Raw genomic sequence first — 25,557 nt, 5'->3', positions numbered from 1 at the left:
GGAAACAATAGAACACTGAAAAATCTGCAAAACCAGGCCTAGTATTCATAGCAGACTTTGAAAATGCTTTTGATAAAGTAGACTGGAATTTATATAGAATTGCCTGGAATATTTCAATTTTGGAGAATCTCTAATACAACGGGTTAAAGTTATGTATAGTAACCCTAGGTGTAAAATACTAAATAATGGCTACTTTTAAGAAAGTACTAAACTGTCAAGAGTAGTAAAACAAGGTTGTCCACTATCGGCATATCTATTTATTATGATCATCGAAATGTTAGTTATTAAAATCAGATCCACCAATAATATCAAGGGGCTGGAAGTCCAGAGATTAAAAACAAAGGTGTCATTGTACGCTGATGATTCAAGTTATTTTAAATCCTAAATTTGGATCCCTCCACAGCCTCAGAGAATCAAGAGCATTTTTTCTAACCTCTCTGGATTACAACTTAATTATGATAAGTATTATGCATTGGATCACAAAAAAAACTGTAGTTTAACAATAAAATTCTGACAGTGAAGTGGCTATACTCAGTCTTCAAATCCCGATATTTAGAAATTCTCACCACAATACATTTTAATAAAACGTTAACAAATCAAATCAAATTTTATTTGTCACATACACATGGTTAGCAGATGATAATGCGAGTGTAGCGAAATGCTTATGCTTCTAGTTCCGACAATGCCTCAAAAAAAGATACAAATTTGCTACCACGGAAAGGAAAATACCTGTATATTTATGGGGGGCGAAAATCACCCTGATTAGTCATATCCCAGTTCACCCATTAGCTTATGGTCGAGCCGAGCAACTTTAAATAATCAGAGCATATTTTTTTGGAATGGCAAGCCAGACAATTAAATGGGCCAATTTATATAATGAATATGAATTCGGAGGGCAGAAATTGGTACATATTAAAGCATTAGACCTCACTAAATGCTTCAGTCACCCAAAAGTTAATTAAATCCGAACTGGTTCTATCAGATTAGTAAGAACGTCTTACCATGTTCAAGAAAGACCCTTTTCCCTTTATTCAGCTTACCAAAAGTGGTAATTTAAAAAAAACAGGCCATAGAAAGTCAGTGTAATCCACCAGAAAATACAAAGAATATTATAACAAATATCATGGTTAAACTCAAATTAACTAATTGATTTAAAAAAATAAACACTTGGAGATAATTTTTTTAAAACTATAATCTTTGTAATTGACATCATAAATAGAACTGGTGGAGTTGTCACATGCAGCTAACAAAAATATATGGAAATGTCTGCGCCATTCAAACCAACTAATTACCGCAAAAATTGAAGAGGCAAGTGGAAGAGGGAGAAAGTATGGAACTTGTCATTCTGCCCTGCATTAAAGACCAAAATTGGTTAAAGAAAATTGTTATAAATAAAGAAGTATACCAGTTTCATTGAAGGACTCAAAACTTGACAGCTGTGACAGATTGAAAAATAGTTGGACAGAGATTTTCAATGTAATGATTTCAATGTAATGATTCCATGGCACATGGTTTATGAACTGATACACAAAACACTGGATACAAAACTTTGTTTTTTAATATAAAAGATATATTTTAAATGATTGCAGCCAATAGAATGTTAGATATATATGGTGGATACAACCATCCTGTTTTTTGCTGCGAAGAGAGAATCATTCAATCATTTGTTTTGGTACTGTCCATAAGTAGCTTGTTTTTGGTCACAGGTTCAGGAATGGTTGAAGAATTGCCACATTTACCTGGAGCTAACTCTGCAAATAGCACTGCTCTGGGATTTAAAAAGTCATACTCAATCGATCAATAATATAACTAACCAAAAACGTTATTTTATTTATAATCTGTAGAGACTGAGAATAGAAAGGGTTCATAGATCTTGTCAAACACCACAGCAAAGTTGAAAAATATATGGCAAATAGAAAACCGGATGCTATTCACAGATAGATGGGATAAAAGTTTAATATATATTATATATTTACAAAACATATGGGGGATTGTAAATGATGCAGACAAGTACATTGATGGAAGCTACAATCTGCAATATTAAAGCTGATCTACCTCCTAAAAAATTATTTAAAAAAAATGTAAATTTAAAATAATTTCAATCATGAGAACATTTCACCAAGACCACCGGTAAGTTTGCAGGATATGCACTATTCTTTACCATTTCATTTACAGTAAAAATGCATATCGTAATGCATGTCAATTCACAAAATATTCTTACTGTATTATCCATTGACAGTATACTCTGTTCTAACCTCAGAATTGACAGAAGCCCCCATGGTATGGCCGTGCACTGACAGACCAGTAGGAGTGGGCCGTGGTGGAAATGTAGAGGACCAGGAATGACATACGGCTGTCCGAAAAAAATACAGGCCATTGAGGAGAAAGATGACCCCCCCCTTTGCCAATGTGGCATCAATCAGCCTACAAACAATTGCCCGCCTTTTGAAGAGGCACCAGGTATCTATGAAACACATTTACCTGGTGCCTTGAGAGAAACAACGACCACGTGAAACAACTGCGGACCGAGTTTGTTCAGGTACAGCACTATATACTGTATTACTGTTACTATTTCACAATATCATTTGGAACTATAATGTAGAAATATCTAACCAAATTATATTTTTAGGATGGTGCTTTATGTTACTGTGAACCATCACAAGTATATCTTTGTTGATGAAGTGGGCTTCAACTAGGCATCGTGGGCGGAACCTCATATGCCAATAGGGGGCCGTCGAAGTGAAAGGACAACGTGGGGGAAACATCTCCATGTGCGCAGCCATCTCTGAAGACTGCGTGGTAGGATGTAGGCCATTACTTGGATCCTACAACACTGCACACCTCATTGTGTTTCTCAATGAAATTGAGCAGGCTTGTTAAGGTGAAGGGGTCACCTATATCATTGCGTGGGACAATGTTAGGTTTCACCATGCAGACGTGGTTCAGTCATGGTATGGGCCCATCCCTGATTCGTGACCCTATATCTGCCCCCATACTCTCCTTTCCTCAACCCTATTGAGGATTTGAAGGTGTATGATCGCCATCCCCCTGAACGTGCCACCCTCCTTCTGGCCATGGATGAGGCATGTGACGACATCAATGCAGACCAATGTCAAGCTTGGATTCGCCATGCCTAAAGGTTGTCCCGCGGTGCATGATGAACAATGAGGACATTCACTGTGGCTTGATGCAAATGAATACGTACTTAACATGGTTTAATTTGTCATTTTATTAGATTAGACAGTAAACCTATATTGCAATTATATCTGAAAAATACAATTTATTTTTTTCATGAATGATTAGACATTGGATAGAGATGGAAATAATACATTTTCTGTACATTTTGTTAGGTAATGTAAGTGTATTGCTTAATGTGAAAACTAATCTACTGTAATTTACAGTACTGTAGCATATTACCTTGAGCACTTCTAAGGGTGATTTGAAACACGTATCTTGCATTGTTTGCTATTGGATTAACTGGTAAAAAAATATTAAATTGAAAATAATTGTGTTGTGTTTTGGGTATTAAACCAATGTTCTCATTACATTTCACAATAAACATATATTTTTAAGCAATGGTTGTGTGGTGAGAGATGTTTACAATCCAAATGAATGCACAATGACAGGTTTGGAATGAAAGACGGGCCACATTACCAGTTTGGAGTTTTGTACTAAGAGTTGTGAAAATGTACCACATACTTGTGAAATAGTACCAGAGAGATAAAAATAAACTGTATTATAAACTCGGTGGTTCGAGCCCTGAATGCTGATTGGCTGAAAGCGGTGGTATATGCGATTGTATTCCACGGGAATGACAAAAAAAAATATTTGTATTGTTCTAATTACATTTGTAACCAGTTTATAATAGCAATAAGGCACCTCGGGGGTTTGTGGACAATATCCAAGAACAGCCCTTAGCCATGGTATATTGGCCGTATAGCACACACCCCTCGGGACTTATTGCTTAAATAGCCCACGTGGTTGTCATGACTTGATCGCTCTGCATTAAGGACTAAATTATCCAAAGGAGAGAGCTGTTCTTATCAGACTGGAGGGAAGTGTGGAGTATAAACATCAACAATAAGTTATGAGCTAAAAAAAAGTACTTCACACACACACACACAGAGAGAGAAAGAGAGCGCTTTAGGGACACGCTCCCTCAGAAAACCACAAATCTCAAGGGATGTGCAACAAAATTGTTAAAGAGAAGATATACATCATTAAGTCACTGACCTTCTCGATCTTGTCCAGCCACTCCTTGTTGGACTGCAGCTCGGCCATGAAAGCCTGGTGTTTGAGCCATTTGCTGTGGAGGTTTCTGGCTTCGTCGTACGACATGTCCTGAGCTGTGAGCATCTTCTCATTGATCCACAGGGAGAGCTGCACACACCAAAGAGCCAATTAGTGAGACACACACACACACCCAGAGAGAGAGAGTAGGTGAGGGGTATGTTATATGGGTGTGATAGGGGCAGCTCACCTCTTGGCAGTCCTGGAGGAACTTCTGCAGGTCTCTGTTATCCTTCAGCTTACAGAGAAGCTCACTGGCCATCATGCGGTTCTTCTTATGTCTTCACACACACCACACACACGTTAAAACATTATATCTTTAGCAGAGAGAGGTAAGAGTTCAGAAACAGCCCTTTAATTTTTTAAATAGGTAATGATGGCTACCACTCAGTTCTCCACATACACAATAAATCAAATTGTATAGAGCTTTTAACAAAGTATTCAATACCTCTCATCGATAGAGTCCACTTTCTCCTGGATGCGGTCAGCGTTGACATTTCCATCGCTGACCAGCCTGCGTCCGGTGTCCACCACAGCTTTGATCTTCTCCTCGTTGGCGTCCATGGTGGTCATGAAGTCCTCCTGCTTCTTAATGGCTCCCTCCGCCCCCTCCAGAGTCCTGGGCATCTCTGTATGGGCCAGCACATACTCCTGAGAGAGAGGCGGACAGTAGCGGCATCAGTGAGTGTGCCATTCGACTCTTCAAGAACATGCAGGTGACTCCCATGTACTGTCGCCTACCGTAGCACACTAACAAGGGATATGGTGTTTCTCTCAGAAATCTTTCCAGAGGACTGAGAAAAACAGTGTGTGTGTGCATGCATCTGATTGGCTGGGATGTGAGCGGTAGTGCTGAACAGCGCAGTCAGTGTGGTCCAGCTAAAGCCCCAGACAGTGATCTGACTAAGAGCCGTCCTGCCTCTCTTAGCATCACTCTAATAATGAGGGGTTCAACCCGTCGGCTAGACCACAAAGGAATGCACACACACACACACTGATAATTGTGCACACACACGCATACTTTCTTTAACAATGCGTGTAGGCCATTATTTAACTATAATGTTAACATTAACAGTATGATGCAGTCCTTGCAATGGGTTTGCAGTACCGAGAGCCTGCTTTGTACACGGCCATCACATTTATTCAAAACGTTCAGGTTATTTTGCTCACTGACATTTGTCTGAAACAGAAGTGTAGTGCTTTCCCTGACAAAAAAACATCTTGATCGACCGAGAGTTCTGTTCTTTCGACCAATCGATTGGTTGAAATGTTAAAATGTGTATTTTTCCATATAGACACGTCCTGTGTTTCAATCAAATCAACTATGTACTGAGCTTGTCTGATTTAAACAAACCGTTTAATTAAATAATTAAAACGAATGACTATAGGGAGTCTGACTGCAATTGATTTGATTGTGCCGGGCTCAGACTGACTAACTAGCACCGGTTGTCTCCCTCTCCTCCCTCCTGCAGCGACCACCACAGAACATCGACAGTGTTTATCGCGCTGTCCGTGTTGCTGAAGCTGCAACATAATTAGACATTTCTGATTGAAAAGTTCTGTTACTGAAATTTGTTAGGGAAAAACATTCCCTATTCCCTCAACCCTTCTCTTTATGTGATGCATGAATACATTGCACGCATGTGACCAATAGCGCCTGACCTATAGCATATCATATTCACATTAAATACATTGGTTATAACAAACTCCAAACACATGACAGCAAAATGGATGCAGAGGAGGTAAAGCGGAAGCTAGATGTGTGGAATAAATAAGTTGTGGAAAATACTGGAGAACAAGAAAAAAAGGTAAGGAGCAGGCACTGCGTCCATATTAAGTTTGTCAAACAGGTTTGGTTAGATTACAATAACATTTTTCTGACTGTTTGGAACAGCGGACAGCGACTGCTATCCAACGCGGGAGAAAGCGCATAAAAATTAGATTATTTTTATTAGTGTTGCACCATTGTTCTTATATAATATGACCATATACAATTTCAGTAGCACATCTTAGAATGATGGACTGTGCCATCCCACGGCCTCTCAATAGATTAGCCCACTCAGACAGGCGCAAATCAGACCATTGTCTGGTACACCATTAATTATTTTAAAAATGTTTGCTACTGCTCGGCTAAAGAAATCTCAGTCAAGCAACAGCCTATTAACCAAAAATCTACCAGTCGACTAAATGGTGTCAGCCCTATAGAAGTGTGAAGTTACCTGGTTGTTGAGGAAGGCCTCAGCCTGCTTGGTGTCCCTGAGGAACAGCTGGTGGGCATGGGACTGGGACAGTAGGTTCTGACGGTTCTCCCACATCTTGTGCAGCTCATTCCAGCCCGTGTCGAGGGCCTGCAGCCTCTGCCTCAGGAACATGTACTGGGCGTCCGTCTGGCCCTGGGTCACCATCTCGCCCATGTCCCTCATCTTCTGGTAGTCCTCCTCGTAGTTGCGGATCTCGTTCTTGATGCCCTCATGCTGCGCCAGAAGCTTCTCTGCCTCCGTCAGTGTGTTGGGCATGTCATCTGAGGCGATGGCCGTCTGGGTCTTGGACAGCCATGATTGGAAGTCATCCAGCTCCCGGAAGAACTGCTGCAGCTTGCTGGCCTCGCCAAGAGACTCCTCGCGATTCTTCAAGGTGCCCTTCATCTCATCCCACACCCCTGTGATCTCCCCCAGACGACCCATGATGCCCTGGGCCTGGTCAGGGTGCTCAGTCGCCAGGCACTCCCCCTCCTTCCCCAGTTCTCCCAGCTTGTCCTCGATGGCAGCCAAGTCACGCTCCATGCCGGTGAGTTTGCGCTGTAGGGCCATAACCCCGGCAAGATCGTTGCCCAGCTCCTGGGTGGACTCGATAACCTTGGTCTTCTCACGGATCCACGACTTGGTTTCATTGCACTCCAGGTGGTAGTTCTGCACGCCCAGAGCTGAGTTGAGGGAGTCTTTCTTCAGGTCAACTAGGTCACGGAACTGGCTCCATCTAGAGTGACATAGAAACACACAGTCAGGGGAGAATACATTCCCACTAGAGGTTTTTAACTGAGGTTAAATGTAGTTGGTGTTAAGATCGATGTAGGATGTTACTCGACCTGGTGTTGAGTTTGTCCTGTTGGGCTTTGATCTCCTTCTCACTCGGGTGACCGTTGTGGATGAGTTGCCTAGCAATCTGGTTCACCACGGCAACGCGGGATGCTTGGTTGTTCATCTCTGGCTCCAGACTCTCAAACCTGCGGGAAGAGAGAGTGTTGGAGGAAGAGAGAGTGTTGGAGGAAGAGAGAGTGTTGGAGGAAGAGAGAGTGTTGGAGGAAGAGAGAGTGTTGGAGGAAGAGAGAGTGTTGGAGGAAGAGAGAGTGAGAGAGTGTTGGGGAAGAGAGAGTGTTGGGAAGGAGTGTTGGAGGAGAGAGTGTTGGAGGAAGAGAGAGTGTTGGAGGAAGAGAGAGTGTTGGAGGAAGAGAGAGTGTTGGAGGAAGAGAGAGTGTTGGAGGAAGAGAGAGTGTTGAAGAGGAGTGTTGGAGGAAGAGAGAGTGTTGGAGGAAGAGAGAGTGTTGGAGGAAGAGAGAGTGTTGGAGGAAGAGAGAGTGTTGGAGGAAGAGAGAGTGTTGGAGGAAGAGAGAGTGTTGGAGGAAGGAAGTGTTGGAGGAAGAGAGTGTTGGAGGAAGAGAGAGTTGGAGGAAGAGAGAGTGTTGGAGGAAGAGAGAGTGTTGGAGGAAGAGAGAGTGTTGGAGGAAGAGAGAGTGTTGGAGGAAGAGAGAGTGTTGGTTGGAGGAAGAGAGAGTGTTGGAGGAAGAGAGAGTGTTGGAGGAAGAGAGAGTGTTGGAGGAAGAGAGAGTGTTGGAGGAAGAGAGAGTGTTGGAGGAAGAGAGAGTGTTGGAGGAAGAGAGAGTGTTGGAGGAAGAGAGAGTGTTGGAGGAAGAGAGAGTGTTGGAGGAAGAGAGAGTGTTGGAGGAAGAGAGAGTGTTGGAGGAAGAGAGAGTGTTGGAAGGAGAGTGTTGGAGAGAGAGTGTTGGAGGAAGAGGAGTGTTGGAGGAGAGAGTGTTGGAGGAAGAGAGAGTGTTGGAGGAAGAGAGAGTGTTGGAGGAAGAGAGAGTGTTGGAGGAAGAGAGAGTGTTGGAGGAAGAGGAGTGTTGGAGGAAGAGAGTGTTGGAGGAAGAGAGAGTGTTGGAGGAAGAGAGAGTGTTGGAGGAAGAGAGAGTGTTGGAGGAGGAAGAGAGAGTTGTTGGAGGAAGAGAGAGTGTTGGAGGAAGAGAGTGTTGGAGGAAGAGAGTGTTGGAGGAAGAGAGTGTTGGAGGAAGAGAGTGTTGGAGGAAGAGAGTGTTGGAGGAAGAGAGTGTTGGAGGAAGAGAGTGTTGGAGGAAGAGAGTGTTGGAGGAAGAGAGTGTTGGAGGAAGAGAGTGTTGGAGGAGGTGGTAGAGAGGGGATAGAGGGGGAAGAGGAGGTAGAGAGATGGACAAAGAATGGGAGAGGAGGAGAGAGGGAGAAGGGGTAGAGGGGTGTAGAATAGGGGGAGGAGGAGAAATGAGTGTACTGTACATAAGCAGATGGAAACAATGTGATTTTAATGTTAATTCTGTTAACATGCTTTGTTTCCAGCTAAACTGTAATGCCATGTTCCAGCTGTCAGTGTATAGAAGCAAAGCCAATGAAACAGGAGTCTGGGAATGGTTCCATGCGGTGGACAGTGAGTAAACAGTGTGGAGGGGGAGACATCATTTCAGACCAGAGACATTGAACTACTGTCCAAAACACTAAGCTAACTGAGGACACAGTCTGTTTCTTCTCAGTGTGGGAAGACTTTAGAATGATTTGGCTTTAAAACATTGTAGGCTCTGTTGCTAAGTGGGAAGTGAATTACAGGATTCTAGTTTCCACACCTTGCACTAGCGGACCACTTCAGCTGGCTTAAAAAGTATTTGTTTCACACATCCCTTCCAATGTGCTACATTCCAATGTCCAGCCAAATCGCCGGGAGCACATACATTTAATTCTAGCTCTGACAGACATACAAAGATATTGCAAACATGGGAAGTATTCTGAATTTTCTTGGCACAGGGGTTTCACTGTGGGAGTTCTGTCTGTCTCAAGTCTGCCTCAAGAGAAAGGGTAGTCTTGAAATGACAACAGATCTTCAAATTGATCAACTGACATAATGCATCTGAACTCGATAAGCATGGTTAGGCTGGATATCTTTACCTGTGCTGAACCACTTCCAGATCTTCCAGTTTCTCTGGTATCTCCATACTGTTGAGCCACTGCTCCTTCTCATCGATCCACACCTCACAGGCGGCCGCCTCGTTGAACATCTTATAGAGGGCCAGGGCATCCTGCAGGGCCTGTTTCCTCAGCCGGGTCAGCTCAGCCACCTCCTTGTAGCGCTCTTCAATGCCTGCCAGGCGCCCCTGCACCTCCTCTGAGCCAGTTTGCTCCTTGGGTAGGGTTTTGGACTGCTCGTGCAGAGCGTCGATGACTGGTCGGTAGCTGGTGATCTCCTCAGCCACGTCCTTGTGCTTCTTGACCAGGGCCTGGGTGGAGAACTCGTCATGGCCAACGTCAGCACTGGACACGATGCGGAGAACATCCAGCATCCAGGCGTCGATGTCATCGGCGTCAGCCTGGAACTGGTGCAGGTTGCAGGCCTCCTCCAACCGGGCCTTCCTGACTGCAGACAGCCCCTCCAGGGCCGCCCACTGCGCCTGGATGTCTTGGATGCGTTTGCGGATCTTGTCGGCTCCGAAGTGGTCGGCGGCCACCAGCTCCTCTCCCTGTTTGATGGTCTGCTGCAAGTGGCCAGCGCGACCGCTCATCTCGTCCTCGAAGGCGCGATGCTGGCTCAGCAGGCGCACGGCCCCAGTCAGGTCCTTGCCACAGTCCTCAGAGGACAGGATCTGTTCCTTCTCCCGGATCCAGCCCTCCTCCTCGGCCATCTCCCAGAAGAACTTCCAGAGGCGGCGGGACTCCTCCAGGCGGGCGCAGCGATCGGCGGCCAGCTGGCTCAGCTCTGCGTAACAGAACTCCATGTGGGCCATGCGGTCTCGGATCACCTGGGGGTCACAGGGCTTGTAGCCTAAAAGGGGGGACAGGAACACATCACACTCAAAACACCTCTATCATTTAAACTGAAAATACAAGCTTATACTGTATAACTGACAAAGAACAAGGACTTATTTTTGGCAGCATTGTCTTGGATTCTACAAGGTGTAGACAGCCTCCCACAGGGATGCTAGTCCATGTTGACTCCAATGCGTCCCATAGTTATGTCAAGTTGGCTGGATGTCCTTTGGGTGGTGGACCATTCTTGATACACACAGGAAACTGTTGAGTGTGGAAAACCCAGCAGCGTTGCGGTTCTTGGCACACTCAAACAGTTGCGCCTGGCACCTACTACCGTACCTTGTTCAAAGGCACTTAAATCAAACCCTTAAATATTTTGTCTTGCCCATTCACCCTCTGAATGGCACAGAAACACATTCCATGTCTCAATTGTCTCAAGGCTTAAAGATCCTTCTTTCACCCGTCTCCTCACCTTCATCTGCACTGATTGAAGTGGATTTAACAAGTAACAATAAGGGATCATAACATTCACCTGGTCAGTCTCATGGCAGTTGTTCATAATGTTTTGTGCACTCAGTGTATAGCTATACCCTTAAGGATACAATAAATCTATAATCTCTCCTGCTTTTACGCTCCATCCAAATACAGCCTACAGATATCACCCACAGAGAGAGCAAAAATAAATCACCTACCACACAAAACTGACTAATCCCAGCACGTGACTCACCCTCTGCGTCGATGGCGAACTTCTGAGCGTTGTTGTTGACGGCTTTGACGCGGTTGGCTTGGATGGCGATATCAGCCTCCACCAGAGCATGCTTCTGCAGCAGGTCCTCCACTCCCAGCAGGTGTTTCCCATAGTCCTGGGACAGCAGCAGCATCTGAAGATACAGGGCACAGCAACTGGGTCAGGAAGATCACAGGTCACTGGGTCAATAGTGGGCAATGTAACTAAGCCAAAGATAGTTGCTCGTACATCACAAAATGTGACTGTTCTTACCGCACCATCCAACCACATTGTCCCCAATCTATCCCTCAATCATCACCACCATCTTTCTCACCTTCATCTCGTCCATCCAGTCCATGATGTGGAGCATCTCCTGAAAGACCCTCTGCAGGCCCAGGTTCATCTCCAGCCGGATGCGCCGGGCCTTCAGCAGCTCCAGCAGGTACTCCCACAGACGCAGCACATTGTCCTTCCTCGCAGTCACGCGCTTGATGTCGTGGTAGTTCTCCGCCTCCAGCTCCTTGGCCACAGAGAGCACAGCCTGCACACGCTCCTCGTAGGCGCCGATGTCCGTCTCAATGGCCTCGTGCTTTTTGGTGGCAGCCTCCACTGCCTGCAGGTCGAAGCCAAAGTTGTCCTAACGGAGGGAGGGAGCGAGGGAAAGAAAGGAGTGAGGCAAGTTATGGGGTTGTATCTAACTGTATAGAACTACCAGGGAGATATTACATAGGTCTGTATAGAATTACTGTACCAGGGAGATATTAAAATGGGTTTGTAGAGAACTACCAGGGAGATATTACATAAGTCTATATAGAACTACTGTACCAGGGAGATATTAAATGGGTCTGAAGAGAACTACCAGGTAGATATTAAATGGTCCTGAAGAGAACTACTGTACCAGGGAGATATTAAATGTGTCTGTAGTGTCATGACGTTGCCCTCTTTGGGTACAAAATAGCCTCCCCCTTGCCTCCAACTAGGCTGCTGTGGTCAGAGAGAGGTCGTAAATTCCTGAGGAGAAGACCGTGCCTCATGGCCACATAGTATAAGAGACGGAGTGAATTTTCATAGAGAACAAAGGAATTTCTTCCACCTCAAAGAACTTGAGGTCCGAACAAATGTCATGTTCCGGAGAAGGTATAAAAGATCGGTGAAGAATCCAGCTACTAACTGGTCTGTTTGTTACAACTTGGGGAAGCTCATGGGAGACTGTGGCTACATTACCATAACACTGTTTATATAATAGCCTCAGATATTAGGTTTACATCTAATTGTTGTATAATATGAATGAGTGAGTATGATACTGTTTGTAAAATTGTGTGTGATTTTGGACTGTTTAATGAAGAAAACTTCAATTCCCTTTTTAGTTGAACTAAAATCAGAGGACCGCCCCTGAGCCCAGTTAAGGTCAGGCATCCTGGGACAGCCCCTTTTCTGCAATTCAGAATAAAACCCAACTCTGAGAAATTCTCAGTCAGACCATGTTTCTCTCAATCACGGGAGACCATTGCTGAATCTTTTAACCATACCACGTGGTTAAACTCTTAGACTACCGATACTGACAGAATAAGAACAAGTCTTTGATATTAATTCATAGTCTGCAGCTAGGAATTCAGTACCATTGAACGCGAAGAACAACTGCCGAAACATCCATTCTACAACGAATGAATATCACTCTGAACTATCCACTATAACCACAACAGAGATATAACCACGACACAGAGAGAGAGACAGACAATTCTACAAAAGAAACAAACTTTTCAACAGCGATCAAGACGACACACTGAGTGTAAATATATATATTGATTGCAATCGTTTCCGAATGAGTGAGCGTTCATGTGTAAAGGATTAGCATTTCAATTGTTATAATTATCAACTCTGTCGTGACTTCTCAGCTGACCCCCACTCCCCATTTTGTTCACCGAGCCGCAATAGCCCACTAGGGCACATTAGCGTATCATTTTTTGTAACCATATTGACTGTTAGTTAATGATAAATAAATGATATTAGACAATTGATGTATGGATGAATCATAGTAAAGACTGGGTTCGTGCAGATAACCAACAATTTACGACGTTTGGAATGAGACTAACGTGAGGTAAAATAAATAATTAATTAATCAGAAGACTATTGATCAGATATGAAAATATCTGAAAGGTTATATTGGGAAATTATAACTTAGAACTACTGTACCAGGGAAATATTAAATGGGTCTGTATAAAACTACCGGTGAGATAAATGGGTCTGAAGAGAACTACTGTACCGGGGGAGATATTACATGGGTCTGTATAGAACTACCAGGGAGATATTAAGTGGGTGAACATCATGAGGATGAGACAGGGGAGTAAAATTACTTCATTGTCCATGACCAGAGTGGATGATTGCTATGAACCAAAACAGTTCAGGTAGATAATGTACAGTAGGAGTAGTGTCATTGTTAGTGTCTACCACCAGTGTGTGTGTGTGTGTGTGTCAATGAGTGTGTGTTACCTGCGAGACGAGGCGTTGGTTTTCACTCAGCCAGGTCTCTCTCATGGCAGCCTTGCGGTCGAAGCGGCGGGCCAGTTGCTCCAGTTTCTCCTGACGAATCAGCTCCGTCCTCAGCGCCAGCTCCCTCTCATGCTCAGACTTCTCCAGCCTCTCCCAGGCCTGACAGGAGAGACACACGTTCAAGTAACATTCATACAGGTTCACCATACAGAACTCTATGGACCTAATACATCTACTGTACTCAGGGCTGCCCCCCCCCCCATTAGGCAAGATTAGGCGGAAATGGGGCGGTATTTTGACAAGTGGCTGCCTCCCTCCGGCACCCCTGATCGGTTACTACACCGCCCGCGGCACCCTAGCCACCAGGGAATAGTGTTGCTGCAGTTCCCGTCAACACCCCATTCCCGCTTCTCCCAAAGTTCACTCCCACTATCCTTGGTAGCTATGGTGACGTAAACTAAACCCACCTAGCAACTGTACAATACCCCAAAAGCAAAGTAAATCTTAATGTCATTAACTATACTAAATTCACAGAAACCACCATGTCTATCCATTAAATCGACAAGAAACCCTCTGTCGATCAGCTCACCGCCCTTAAACTGTCTGTCAATCACTGTAATCAATTCTAACCTAATCAAGGACAAGGATTTCTGAGTGTTTGTTTTAGCCAGGCTGTTGAGATAGTAAAGAACAGGCTTAAGGAGCACTAGGTCTCACCTTGTTGATGTCTGAGATGAGTTTGCCATCCCGTGGCATGTAGACCTTCTGATTGTTGGCCCTCATCTTACTTTGAATGGTGAAGAGGAGAACCTCCAGGTTGCCCTTCTCTGTGAACCTGACAGAAACAAAGAGAATAACAATTGTAATGTTGTGTAACCCTGACTGGGGAGATTAGCCCAATTCCACTCTAATGGCGGGTGGCGTTTGCCTTGACCCATGTAACTCTAGCTATCAACAAAAAGATGAGTATTATTTTCCTGCCAGTAGGCCACAGAGGAATATATATTTTGTCAGCAGTAGGGGTGACATTGTTGCCTCTGTAGAAATGGTGCCAAAGTCCATTTCAACAGGCTGTAACATCTGTCTGAACAAGATTTGCTTTTAGCCACCTCTCAGAATGAAAAACTGGAATTCAGAAAAATGCTTTGAGGAATGCCAAGGCTAAGAGCAGGTTAGTGAATTTCATCATGAATCTTGTTTTGGAGGCAGCTCTGCAGTGGTCACTAGCTGGCACAGCCACAAAGTCATAAAATTTGATTATAAACCTAAAACTAACCTCATCTGCCAACCCTAATGCTTAATTCTAACCTTAAATGGAAGAGCAAAAAGCTTTGTTTTAATGAATTTTTACAATCTGGCCAATTTCAACTTTGCAACTTTCTCATCTAGCAGAAATCACTCAGTGCGGATTCCAAGACAAGATTCAAGACAATAAATAACCTGCAGGCCAAGACGAAGATTGAATAAAAAAAATAGTGATACTAGTAAGAGTGTGTGGGTTTGTCTTTTCTTTGAAGTTACTTCTCAGAACCAAGAGGCATTAGTTCACACGGTGACCAGCTATGAATCTGATATTACTTGTCTACACTTGTAAGGGCTACACATATAAAATCCCTGATTGTTTCCGTTATGTCCATGGTGAGTCAATTCTAGGAACAGATACTGTAATATTACAGTAAATTCCAAGTCGAGCTGATGGTATGAAGCATGTGGGAGACTTGGGGGGTAGGTGGAGGACATAGTGGAAGACAATATTTGAACTCTGATGTGTTTGGGCACGTGCATTTACGTGTGTGTGTGTGTCTCACTTGGGGGGCTTTTCCACGGTACGGTAGGTGTTGAAGGCCTGAAGCTGTTGCTGCACACCCACTAAGGAGTTGGCAAACTTGCGGTTGTTGAGGATGATTATGGTCTGTTCAATCCATTCCAGAAGGTCAGAGGCCAGACTCTCATATTTCTGAATCATGTTATCTGTCTCAATGGCATTGTCCAGCACCTGGGAGATGAAGTAGGTGAATCAGTAGAAGAGTACATGCATTGTATACTGATTACAGCTAGTGGAAAATATGCTTTGAGTATCTGAGGCAGGCATTCCCTAACTTCACATTTACAAACAGTACATTTATATTTTCCAAAGGGGTTATACATTTGGGTGAAATTTTTTTTCTTCCCTTCTTCGCCTGAGTAGCCTCGTTTCACTGCCAAAAATAAAAGTTAAACCATCGAGTGTTCAGCAAAAAAACAACACAATGCCAAATACAGGTAGCCTAGTCAAATAATTAACATCCAATCACATTCACTCTCTCGCAGGAATTCCACTAACGGTCCGTATGTAGCCAAACGTAGCTTGGTTAAAGCAAGGCCCCTGAACTCTCGTGTATTTTCTGCACTATGCAATGATATGGGCAGCGGCCATGTAACTTTTACAAATACGCTTGTTATCAAGGGGCAAATTATTAACACGTTTTTTTTAAATTGAGAGACGAGCTTAAAGTTCTTTACTGACCATAACTTTCACTTGTCTGACCGCTTACATGATGACGAGTTTCTCACACGACTGGCCTACCTGAATGATCTGAATCTAGGATTACAAGGACTCTCCACAACTATACTCAATGTGCGGGACAAAATATTAGCTATGATTAAGAAGTTGGAGCTCTTTTCTGTCTGCATTAACAAGAACACAGGTTCTTGTACATACACAGGTTCACATTGTATGATGTGTGTGCAAATGAACTCAAGCTTATGGACAATGTCAAATGTGATCTAGCGACACACCCGAGTGAGTTGGGTGCGCAATTACAGTTACTTTTCCAAAACGGATGACACAAAACTGGATTCATAATCCATTTCATGCCCTGCCTCCAGTCCACTTACCGATATCTGAACAAGACAGCTTCATCGAAATTGCAACAAGTGGTTCTGTGAAAACTGAATTTAATCAGAAGCCACAGCCAGATTTCTGTATGTGGCTGCGCTCAGAGTATCCTGTCTTGGCAAATCGTGATGTTAAGACACTGATACCCTTTGCAACCACGTACCTATGCGAGAATGGACTCTCGGCCCTCACTAGCATGAAACTAAATACTGGCACAATGTGTAGAAAACGGTTTAGGACAGACTCTCCCCAATATAACCCAACATTGCAGAGTAATGTGCATCCTTTCAAGCACACCCTTCATTAACCTGTGGAAAGTTATTCACAAATAACGTTATATGTAAGATGGCTAAATAAAAGAGCAAACATACTGATTATTATTTGTGCCCTGGTCCTTTAAGAGCTTTGTCACTTCCCACAAGCCAGGTTCTGACAAACTCACTCATTCTTATGTTTAATAAATGTATTGTATAGTGTGTGTAGCAGGCTTACAATGGTGGCAAAAAATAACATTTGAGAGTGTGCTGACCCTGGTGCTAGAGGGGGTACGCAGATGGAGGTTGAATGTTTGAAGGGGTACGGGACTATAAAAAGTTTGGGAACCACTGATCTAAGGGAAAGGGGTGTACTTTGAGAAGTACGGGATAAGAACTAACCCCTCACCTTCCCAATACGTTTTCCCTCCACCTTCAGAGCCTTCATTTTGGAGAAGTAGTGGTAGTAGGTCACAACATAGGTGATGACGGACTTCTCATCCGGGTGGTCCACGCTGATATCTGTACACACACACACACACACACACACACACACACACACACAGAGTCAGACAAATACAGCTTTGACTCGTCCATGTTTCCTTCATCTTCAGACATCAGATGGTTTGGCTTCCGTGCAACTCGGCTGAGAAAAATGGCATTTATTTGATTTAGGAGCCATGTTTAGGAGGGAGGTGGTTGGAGTAGAGGGGCTATTTTCCGTCAGAACAATACACGGGAGCGTTCTCACGCCTCAGTCTTTGTTCCCCTCACTGCAGGCCTCTGAGAAGACATGCTGAGATCCCAAAACCACCCCCTATTAAATATTTAAAAGGCCCTGTGCAGTCAAAAACATGATTTAGATATATGTAAGAGGTGTTTGAAAAGACTGCCTGAAATGTCTGCCTTTTTGTGGGATGTAGTTTGAGTATTTCATTTGATTGTTTTATTAAAAACTTACCCAGAAAGGATTTGAAATTGAGATAAAAACGCACTGGGCATTTAAGGCAGCCATTATGCTGTCACACTGGAAAAGGACAATAGCAGTGAATGTGCCTTTCTGTTTGTAAATGTCCCCATAATGGGGCTGTCAGCTACCCTGTGGACTACATTAAAGACCCAGAAGTAACAGCCTCTCAAACTACTCATGAAGTAGTCTCTGCAAGCGTTATACAGTAGTTATACAACAGTTTTCAAGTTGTCATTTATTCATACAGGCATACTGTAAGAGCATAAATTAGGTCAGGCTGAAAATGCATGAGTATTCATGTACTGTCATAATGGTATAAAACACTGACAGGTGCATGAGAGACAGGGATAGAGCACAGTATGTTACAGAAGTGTAAGGAGCATCCTCCTCAATGTTCGGTATACTGTATGTTTTCCACCAGGCTATGGTATTCCATGATTATGTACAACAGTTCAGAGTCATGCACCAATGACTATATTCTAAGTGTGTAATGCAAGTTAAGTATGTCTGTGTTTGTGTGTTTGTGTGTTTGTGTGTTTGTGTGTTTGTGCACTCTGTACGAACCCTCTACATCCAGCAGCTTGTGGATGCCCAGGTGTTGCTCTGCCAGGTTGAAGGCATTCTGAAGATTGTGGTGGGCGTTGGACTTCTTCAGCTTGTCAAAGTCTATCAGGTCAGGTCTATGTTTGTGGAGGATGGCGTTGAAAGCCATGCCATCTCTCCAGCTGGTGCTGAAGTTGTGAATGTTCACGTTGGGATATCTGGAAAACAGATACAAAAACATACACTGAGTGTACAAAACATTAACAACACTTGCTCGTTCCATGACAGACTAACCAGGTGAAAGCTATGATCCCTTATTGATGTAACTTGTTAAATCCACTTCTATCAGTATAAATGAAGGGGAGGAGACAGGTTAAAGGAGGATGTTTAAGCCTTTAGATAATTGAGACATGGATAGTGTATGTGTGCCATTCAGAGTGAATGGGCAAGACAACATATTTAATTGCCTTTGAACGGGGTATGGTAGTGGGTGCCAGGCATACCAGTTTATGTCAAGAACTGGGTTTTTCAAGCTCAACAGTTTCCCGTGTGTATCAAGAATGATCCACCACCCAAAGGACATCCAGCCAACTTGACACAACTCTGGGAAGCATTGGAGTCATGGGTCAGAATTCCTGTGGAACGCTTTAGACTCCTAGTAGAGTCCATGCCCCAATGAATTGAGGCTGTTCAGAGGGCAAAAGGGGGTGCAACACAAGATTAGGAAGGTGAAAGTTATTTCTGTTTTGGCCTGTCTTACTAAAATCAAATCTCTGTCACGATAAATCTTAGGTGGCAATTTGTTGAGACTTTTGAAGAATATATAATATTTACATCAAATCTCCAGCCTCTGATTCCCTCAGTGAAACAGATGTCTTTCTTTACTAAACATTTAACTATGGTGATTTTTCTATTTGAAGCTGGGCTATAGCAGTGTTGGCTTTGTTGATGAGTGAATTGATTTCTCAAATCATGTAGCCCAGGGCTGTTCATGCTGCTGTTCTAAACAGTCTGACATTTAGGTTGTGACTGATGTCTGATGTGACACCCTCGCTGGGATTTCCTCGGTTCGGCTGTCCACCCTGTGTTCCTCTACAGATCCCCTTTAGTCACATCATTTGTGTTAAACACAGCATTGATTGTGAAATATCACTGATGCGAGGCGTTTCTCTCAAGGCCATGTGATTCCTGAGACTGCTGTGACCCATTTACAGGACCGTCAGAGAGAATTCATACATCTCAACATGTCAACATGTTGTTGTGTTACAGCCTGAAATCAAAATGGATCACATCCACGTCAGTGTAGATGGGGAGAGGTGAAAAAATTATTTTTAAGCCTCGAGACAATTGAGACATGGAATGTCTGTGTGCCATTCAAAGGGTGAGATTTAAGTGCCTTTGAACGGGGTACGGTAGTAGGTGCCAGGCGCACCGGTTTGAGTGTGCCAAGAAGTGCAACGCTGCTGGGTTTTCCACACTCAACAGTTTCCTGTGTGCATCAAGAATAGTCCACCACCCAAACAGCGAGCCAACTTGACACACCTATGGGAAGCATTGGAGTCAACATGAGGCATTATCCCTGTGGAATGCTTTCGACACCTTGAAGTTCATGCCCTGACGAATTGAGGCTGTTCTGAGGGCAAACGGTGGTGAAACTCTAGGAACACTTTCCTAATATAATGTTTTGTACACCCAGTGTATACTGGGCTAGGCCAGAATGTTCCTATATACTGTATGTTTTCACATATACTCTTGATGTTGTTGATTGTGATCTAAACTATCTGTTGATCATAATGTGTTAGATTATTCTGCTGACTGTGTGCTATAGTAGAGTATGCCTCAAGCTGTTGGTGCTGTGGTGATGCTGTAGTGGTGCTGCTGCTGGTGTTGTGGTCACTCACCCTGCAGTCTTCATCTGGCACCACAGCAGCAGGGCATCTTTAGCAGACTTCTTCTCCTTGTTGTCCTCAGTCTCCACTCTGATGTCCTGGATCTGAGAAGCACATACCCCAGAATAACAAAATGGTCAAACAACGCCCAGCCATCATCAGGACACAGCGACTGAGACAACCACTATACACAGCGACTGAGAACCACTATACACAGCGACTGAGAACCACTATACACAGCGACTGAGAACCACTATACACAGCGACTGAGAACCACTATACACAGCGACTGATATAACATCTATATGCACTTAGGCTGGCACACACACAAAGAACAAATACGTGCACACACACTGGAATGCACCCACCTGCATTGAGTGACCGGCACAAACACCCCCTCAGCACTTTCGATATACAAATAAAAAAAATCACAACCAACTTCCTGTCTTAGTTTGAGTGACATTGACCCACATCTGTGGATTTAAGTGGGATTTTTTAAAATGACAATTTATAAAATGTAATCCTTTACCAACTGTGCTCTCTCACTTTATAATCAGCACATGCACGATACGCGAGTGAGTCATCAGCTGACCTGGAAGCGGAGGATGATGGTCCAGATTAGGCCGAGGGTGAGGCGGTGGTTGCCGTCGACAATGTCGTGGGAGCCCATATTCTCCAGATGGACCCTCTGCTCCTTGAGGAACTGCAGGGCCTTGTCCACGTTCTCTAGGCAGTGGATACGCATGCGCCCCTTAGTGGGCTTGGGCTGCGGAGGGGAAAAAAAGAGGGACAGAGGTGGTACTATCAGTCTAATTACATTAGTGTCACTCATACTCTTCATATCTCTGACGTTCTACTGCCAACAATCTAAATGGTTTAGTTTTGTATATTTTGACTTGAGGCAGGACTCCCTGGGTTGATGACCTACTTAGCAGACTTCTTTAATCCTTGAGGTAGGCAGATTTAAGAATGTTTATACAAGAAAAGTGATGTGCTTTATATGAGGACATATCTATGGGACTTCAGTGATATAGATATAGATATATATAAAAAATAATGCGTTTTTGTGTGTTACACTAAGTAATCCTAAAATGACCAAGAGGAAATTAGATCTCCGATAAGTCTGGAAGGACAGACCTGTGATGCCATATGTAGAGACCGGTCATCTAGAGCTTCCTCAGGGTTAGAACCAATTTTCCAGGGGTCATGACCCAGGAAGTACTCAGGGCCTGGCCTTGTTGAGACAGCTGGAGAACACCAGTGGGTATCTCCTCTGTCTAACACAAATAACACCAGATCAGAGAGATACCCATCTGGCATTTTAATGTAGTGTTCTGTGGAGTGAACTTTAACACAGCATTCCTATGCTTCCTGAAACAGTTGAGAAATGGAGGCTGGCTTGAGTTGGGATCATTTTGCAGGACTCCATTGTAGGCCCCTCCGCCAGTCTTTCCATATCAAAGATCTCATTGATAATTTCTCCCTCTGCTTACCTTTCACTCAATCATAGCAAGCCCGCTTTAGAAATTCTTCCATTTGTTGTCGTTTTTTTTGCCTCATTTCCTCGTAGCGGTGAAAAGAAGCTCAAATCTCAAGGCGAAGGGCGCATATTTTGAAGGGACCACAGTAGACTGCATTCATTGTGAGTGAGTTGAAACTGGTCAGATCTTTCTCACAGCAAAGACCTGCCAATGCCCTCAATGGAGGGCATGATCTTGGCACGACCTACTGAACGTCGTAGGGGCAGTAGTCCGGCTTAATCGCATTTTGATTCCAGAGAGCTGCCTTTCAAAAGCCACTGGTGGTGAAGGGAGGTGTGAGGGGAGAGTGAGCTGAAATGGGACATAGTTAATAAAACCCATCAGTGCCAACTTTGCTAAATCTCTTTTTTTAGTGGCAATTCTGCAGTGATAATTGCTTCTCTCCCCTCCTTCAGCACAGTTGCTAAGCTGGAACATTTCATTGGCTCAGAGTGAAGGTTGCCCTCTGACATCATGTGCTGCTGCCACCACCACAGTGCTGATGTTATGGTTTTTCCTTAATCCAACTCCAGTCTTTGCATAAGGTCTCCTAACCTAGCTTGGCCTCTAGCATTCAATTGTAAGCAGTCTGTATGTGTAACTGCATGCTAGCGCACATGCTTGGTGCATTGAATGTATATAATAAGGTCTGCATCAGTGTGTTTGTGGTTCATGTAGGTTATACATGTGTATGTCAGTTTGTGTCACATTTTGTATTTACTATGGACCCCCATTAGTTCCTGCCAGGGCAGTAGCTACTCTTCCTGGGTTAAACTCATTAAGGCACATCACAACAACAAAAAAGATACAATAAGATAGAACATCATTACAGCACAACGTTTATAATACCACCATATAACAATATTAAAATATACGTGTGTGTCTTCACAGTTTGCGTTGTTCCGGTTACATTTAGTTTGTACAATACAAAACATACAAACAGCATGTAGACGCATAGACACACAAACCGCAATGTTCCATAAAGGTGTCGTTTTATCTGTTTTTTTTTTCAAATCAGATGACTGAGCAGCAGTCCAGGTGCGACAACACTAGGGCCTGTCGGACTTGTTTTGTTGATAATGTCAAAAAAGCAGTGCTTTATGGACAATTACCAATACAAATTAGGGAAAAAGATCTGTACACAATTGTCCTCATTAAATAAATAACAGACAGATGTCAACTGAACAATCCACCCAGGCTCAAGCAACAGCTGCATTTCTATTGTACTAGGCAAGAGGAATTTATCACATTTTCAAATGTTGCTCAAGCAACAGATGCCTGGATGGATCGTTCAGTATAAGCCTCCAAGAGGTTTGATGAGAGACCACATGACCCCTGTAACCCAATCTGTGACCCAGTCTGAAACTAGCAGAGTGTAAACTCTCTACTTCTCTGCTCTGTCCTCAACTGAACTGCTCGCAACTAGGGTTGCAAAGGGAGGATATGTTACTCAAAGTTCACCATTACACTACTAGATTTTTGGTATCTTTCAAGGGTTTTATGGAATTTGTCACAATACCCTTTCGGGTACTTCTGCTAAATGGCATATATTACTTCAAATTGTCATGGGCGTCTAATTATCTCAGGCCCTCTGTGTGGACTGATCATGTCTAAAATATCAAATAATTAAAATAAACAATAACAAAGCTGATCCCAAATATAAACTATTAACTAAGTGAATACCGTTATTTTTTAATATGAGGATTTCAGCATGAAATATTTACACACATTTATTTTACTATTTGAATTTGCCTATTTTATTGTCAATGACTTGGCTCAAACTGGTGACAGTTAAAAAAGTCACCAGTTGGAAGAGTTGCAAAATAATGCCATTGTTGATTAGATACTTTTTTCAATATTTAGGCTATTTTCTCTTGAACCGTATGGTCCATCTACTAGCAACTCATGGACAATATGGACACAGACATAAAAATTGACCACCACACTGAGTGGACAAAACATTAGGAACACCTGCTCTTTCCATGAGAGACTGACCAGGTGAAAGCTATGATCCTTTATTGATGTCACTCGTTAAATCCACGTCAATCAGTGTAGATGAAGGGGAGGAGACAGGTTAAAGACAGACATGGATTGTGTGTGTGTGCCATTCAGAGGGTGAATGGGCAAGACAAAATATTTAAGTGCCTTTGAACGGGGCATGGTAGGTGCCAGGCATACCAGTTTATGTCAAGAACTGCACAGTTGGGTTTTTCAAGCTCAACAGCTTTCCGTGTGTATCAAGTATGGTTCACCACCCAAAGAACATCCAGCCAACTTGACACAACTGCGGGAAGCATTGGAGTCAACATTGGCCAGCATCCCTGTGGAACGCTTTCGACACCTTGTAGAGTCCATGCCCTGACGAATTGAAGCTGATCTGAGGTCAAAAGGGGTACAAACTCAATATTTGGAAGGTTAAAAGTTAAAGTATAAATGACCCAAGTCATGATAGATTCAGTTACTTACAAAAATGACTGAAGATTCTGGTAACTTTGGTAAATTACTGGTAGGTTTGCAACCTTACTCATAACCTCTCCATAGTTTCCATATACACCATGACCTTGCCTTTACCGGGGGTGCTTTAAATATATTCTTTACCAGAGGGAGAGAGCAGTAAAGGTGTGGCTGGTTTTATGTTGAATCTGAGATATGATGAGGGAGTTATATTTATAGTGTGTAACATAGTATGTAGGCATGTTATGAGAGATACTGCTGCACCGTTAATAGAACCCAGATAAGAGCAATATGAGGAACACCTATGACTACAAATGCACTTTCAAGTAGAAAAAAATACACTGCATTCGGAAAGTATTCAGACCCATAACCAGAAAATACCTTATTTACCTAAATATTCAGACCCTTTGCTATGAGACTCAATTGAGCTCAGGTGCATCTGGATTCCATTGATAATCCTAGAGTTGTTTCTACAACTTAATTGGAGTCCCCCTGTGGTAAATTCAATTGATTGGACATGATTTGGAAAGGTATACGCCTGTCAATATAACGTCCCACAGTTGGCAGTGCATGTCAGAGCAAAAACCAAGCCATGAGGTCGAAGGAATTGTCCGTAGAGCTCAGAGACAGGATTGTGTTTAGGCATCGATCTGAGGAAGAGTACCAAAACATTTCTGCAGCATTGGAGATCCAAGAACACAGTGGCCTCAATCATTATTAAATGGAAGAAGTTTGTAACCATCAAGACACTTCCTAGATCTGGCTGCCCAGCCAAACTAAGCAATTGGGGGAGAAGGGCCTTGGTCAGGGAGGTGACCAAGAACCTGATGGTCACTGACAGAGCTCCAGAGTTCCTCTGTGGAGATTGTTGTTCCATCTCTGCAGCACTCCACTAATCAGCTCTTTATGAGAGAGTGACCTGACGGAAGCAACTCCTCAGTAAAAGGCACACGACAGCCTGCTTGGAGTTTGCCAAACGCCACCTAAAGGACTCTCAGGCCATGAGAAACAAGATCCTCTGGTCTAATGAATCCAAGATTGAAATCTTTGGCCTGAATGGCAAGCATCACATCTGGAGGAAACCTAGCACCATCCCTACAGTGAAGCATGGTGGTGGCAGCATCATGCTGTGGGGATGTTTTTCAGCAGCAGGGACTGGGAGACTAGTCAGGATCAAGGGAATGATGAACGGAGCAAAGTAGAGTGATTTTTGATGAAAACCTGCTCCAGAGCGCTCAGGACCTCAGACTGGGGTGAAGGTTCACCTGCCAATACGACAACGACCCTAAACACACAGCCAAGACAACGAAAACTCAAGGCTCTAATTGCTGCTTCAAAGTACTGAGTAAAAGGGTCTGAATACTTATGTTAAAGTGATAGTTTTTCATTGTTAATACATTTGCAAACAGCTTTAGCATTATGGGGTACTGTGTGTAGATTGATGAGGAAAAAAACACACTGCTCAAAAAAATAAAGGGAACACTTAAACAACAATGTA

The 25,557-nt window shown here is 43.4% G+C and overlaps 1 protein-coding gene across 3 annotated transcripts in view; it reads right to left on the bottom strand.

Moving 5' to 3' along the window:
* The window catches only part of LOC124041168 (spectrin beta chain, non-erythrocytic 1-like), a 126,234-nt gene that overhangs the window by 31,179 nt on the left and 69,498 nt on the right, over positions 1-25,557 (bottom strand). For all 3 annotated transcript variants that reach the window (XM_046358418.1, XM_046358419.1, XM_046358417.1), the window contains 15 exons: positions 20,678-20,851; positions 20,098-20,189; positions 18,218-18,414; positions 17,093-17,205; positions 15,360-15,547; positions 14,269-14,386; positions 13,552-13,710; positions 11,396-11,698; positions 11,062-11,215; positions 9,477-10,347; positions 7,376-7,513; positions 6,510-7,266; positions 4,739-4,941; positions 4,481-4,571; positions 4,234-4,380 (listed from right to left, as the gene is read on the bottom strand). In XM_046358418.1, the coding sequence (XP_046214374.1) occupies positions 4,234-4,380; positions 4,481-4,571; positions 4,739-4,941; positions 6,510-7,266; positions 7,376-7,513; positions 9,477-10,347; positions 11,062-11,215; positions 11,396-11,698; positions 13,552-13,710; positions 14,269-14,386; positions 15,360-15,547; positions 17,093-17,205; positions 18,218-18,414; positions 20,098-20,189; positions 20,678-20,851 (3,705 nt within the window). The remainder of the gene's footprint in view (positions 1-4,233; positions 4,381-4,480; positions 4,572-4,738; positions 4,942-6,509; positions 7,267-7,375; positions 7,514-9,476; positions 10,348-11,061; positions 11,216-11,395; positions 11,699-13,551; positions 13,711-14,268; positions 14,387-15,359; positions 15,548-17,092; positions 17,206-18,217; positions 18,415-20,097; positions 20,190-20,677; positions 20,852-25,557) is intronic.

The sequence above is a fragment of the Oncorhynchus gorbuscha genome, linkage group LG08, assembly GCF_021184085.1.
Source record: "Oncorhynchus gorbuscha isolate QuinsamMale2020 ecotype Even-year linkage group LG08, OgorEven_v1.0, whole genome shotgun sequence".
In the NCBI taxonomy this organism is placed as follows: domain Eukaryota; kingdom Metazoa; phylum Chordata; class Actinopteri; order Salmoniformes; family Salmonidae; genus Oncorhynchus; species Oncorhynchus gorbuscha.
Note: the sequence above shows the minus strand (reverse complement) of the source record. Positions and strands in the feature narration are given on the sequence as shown.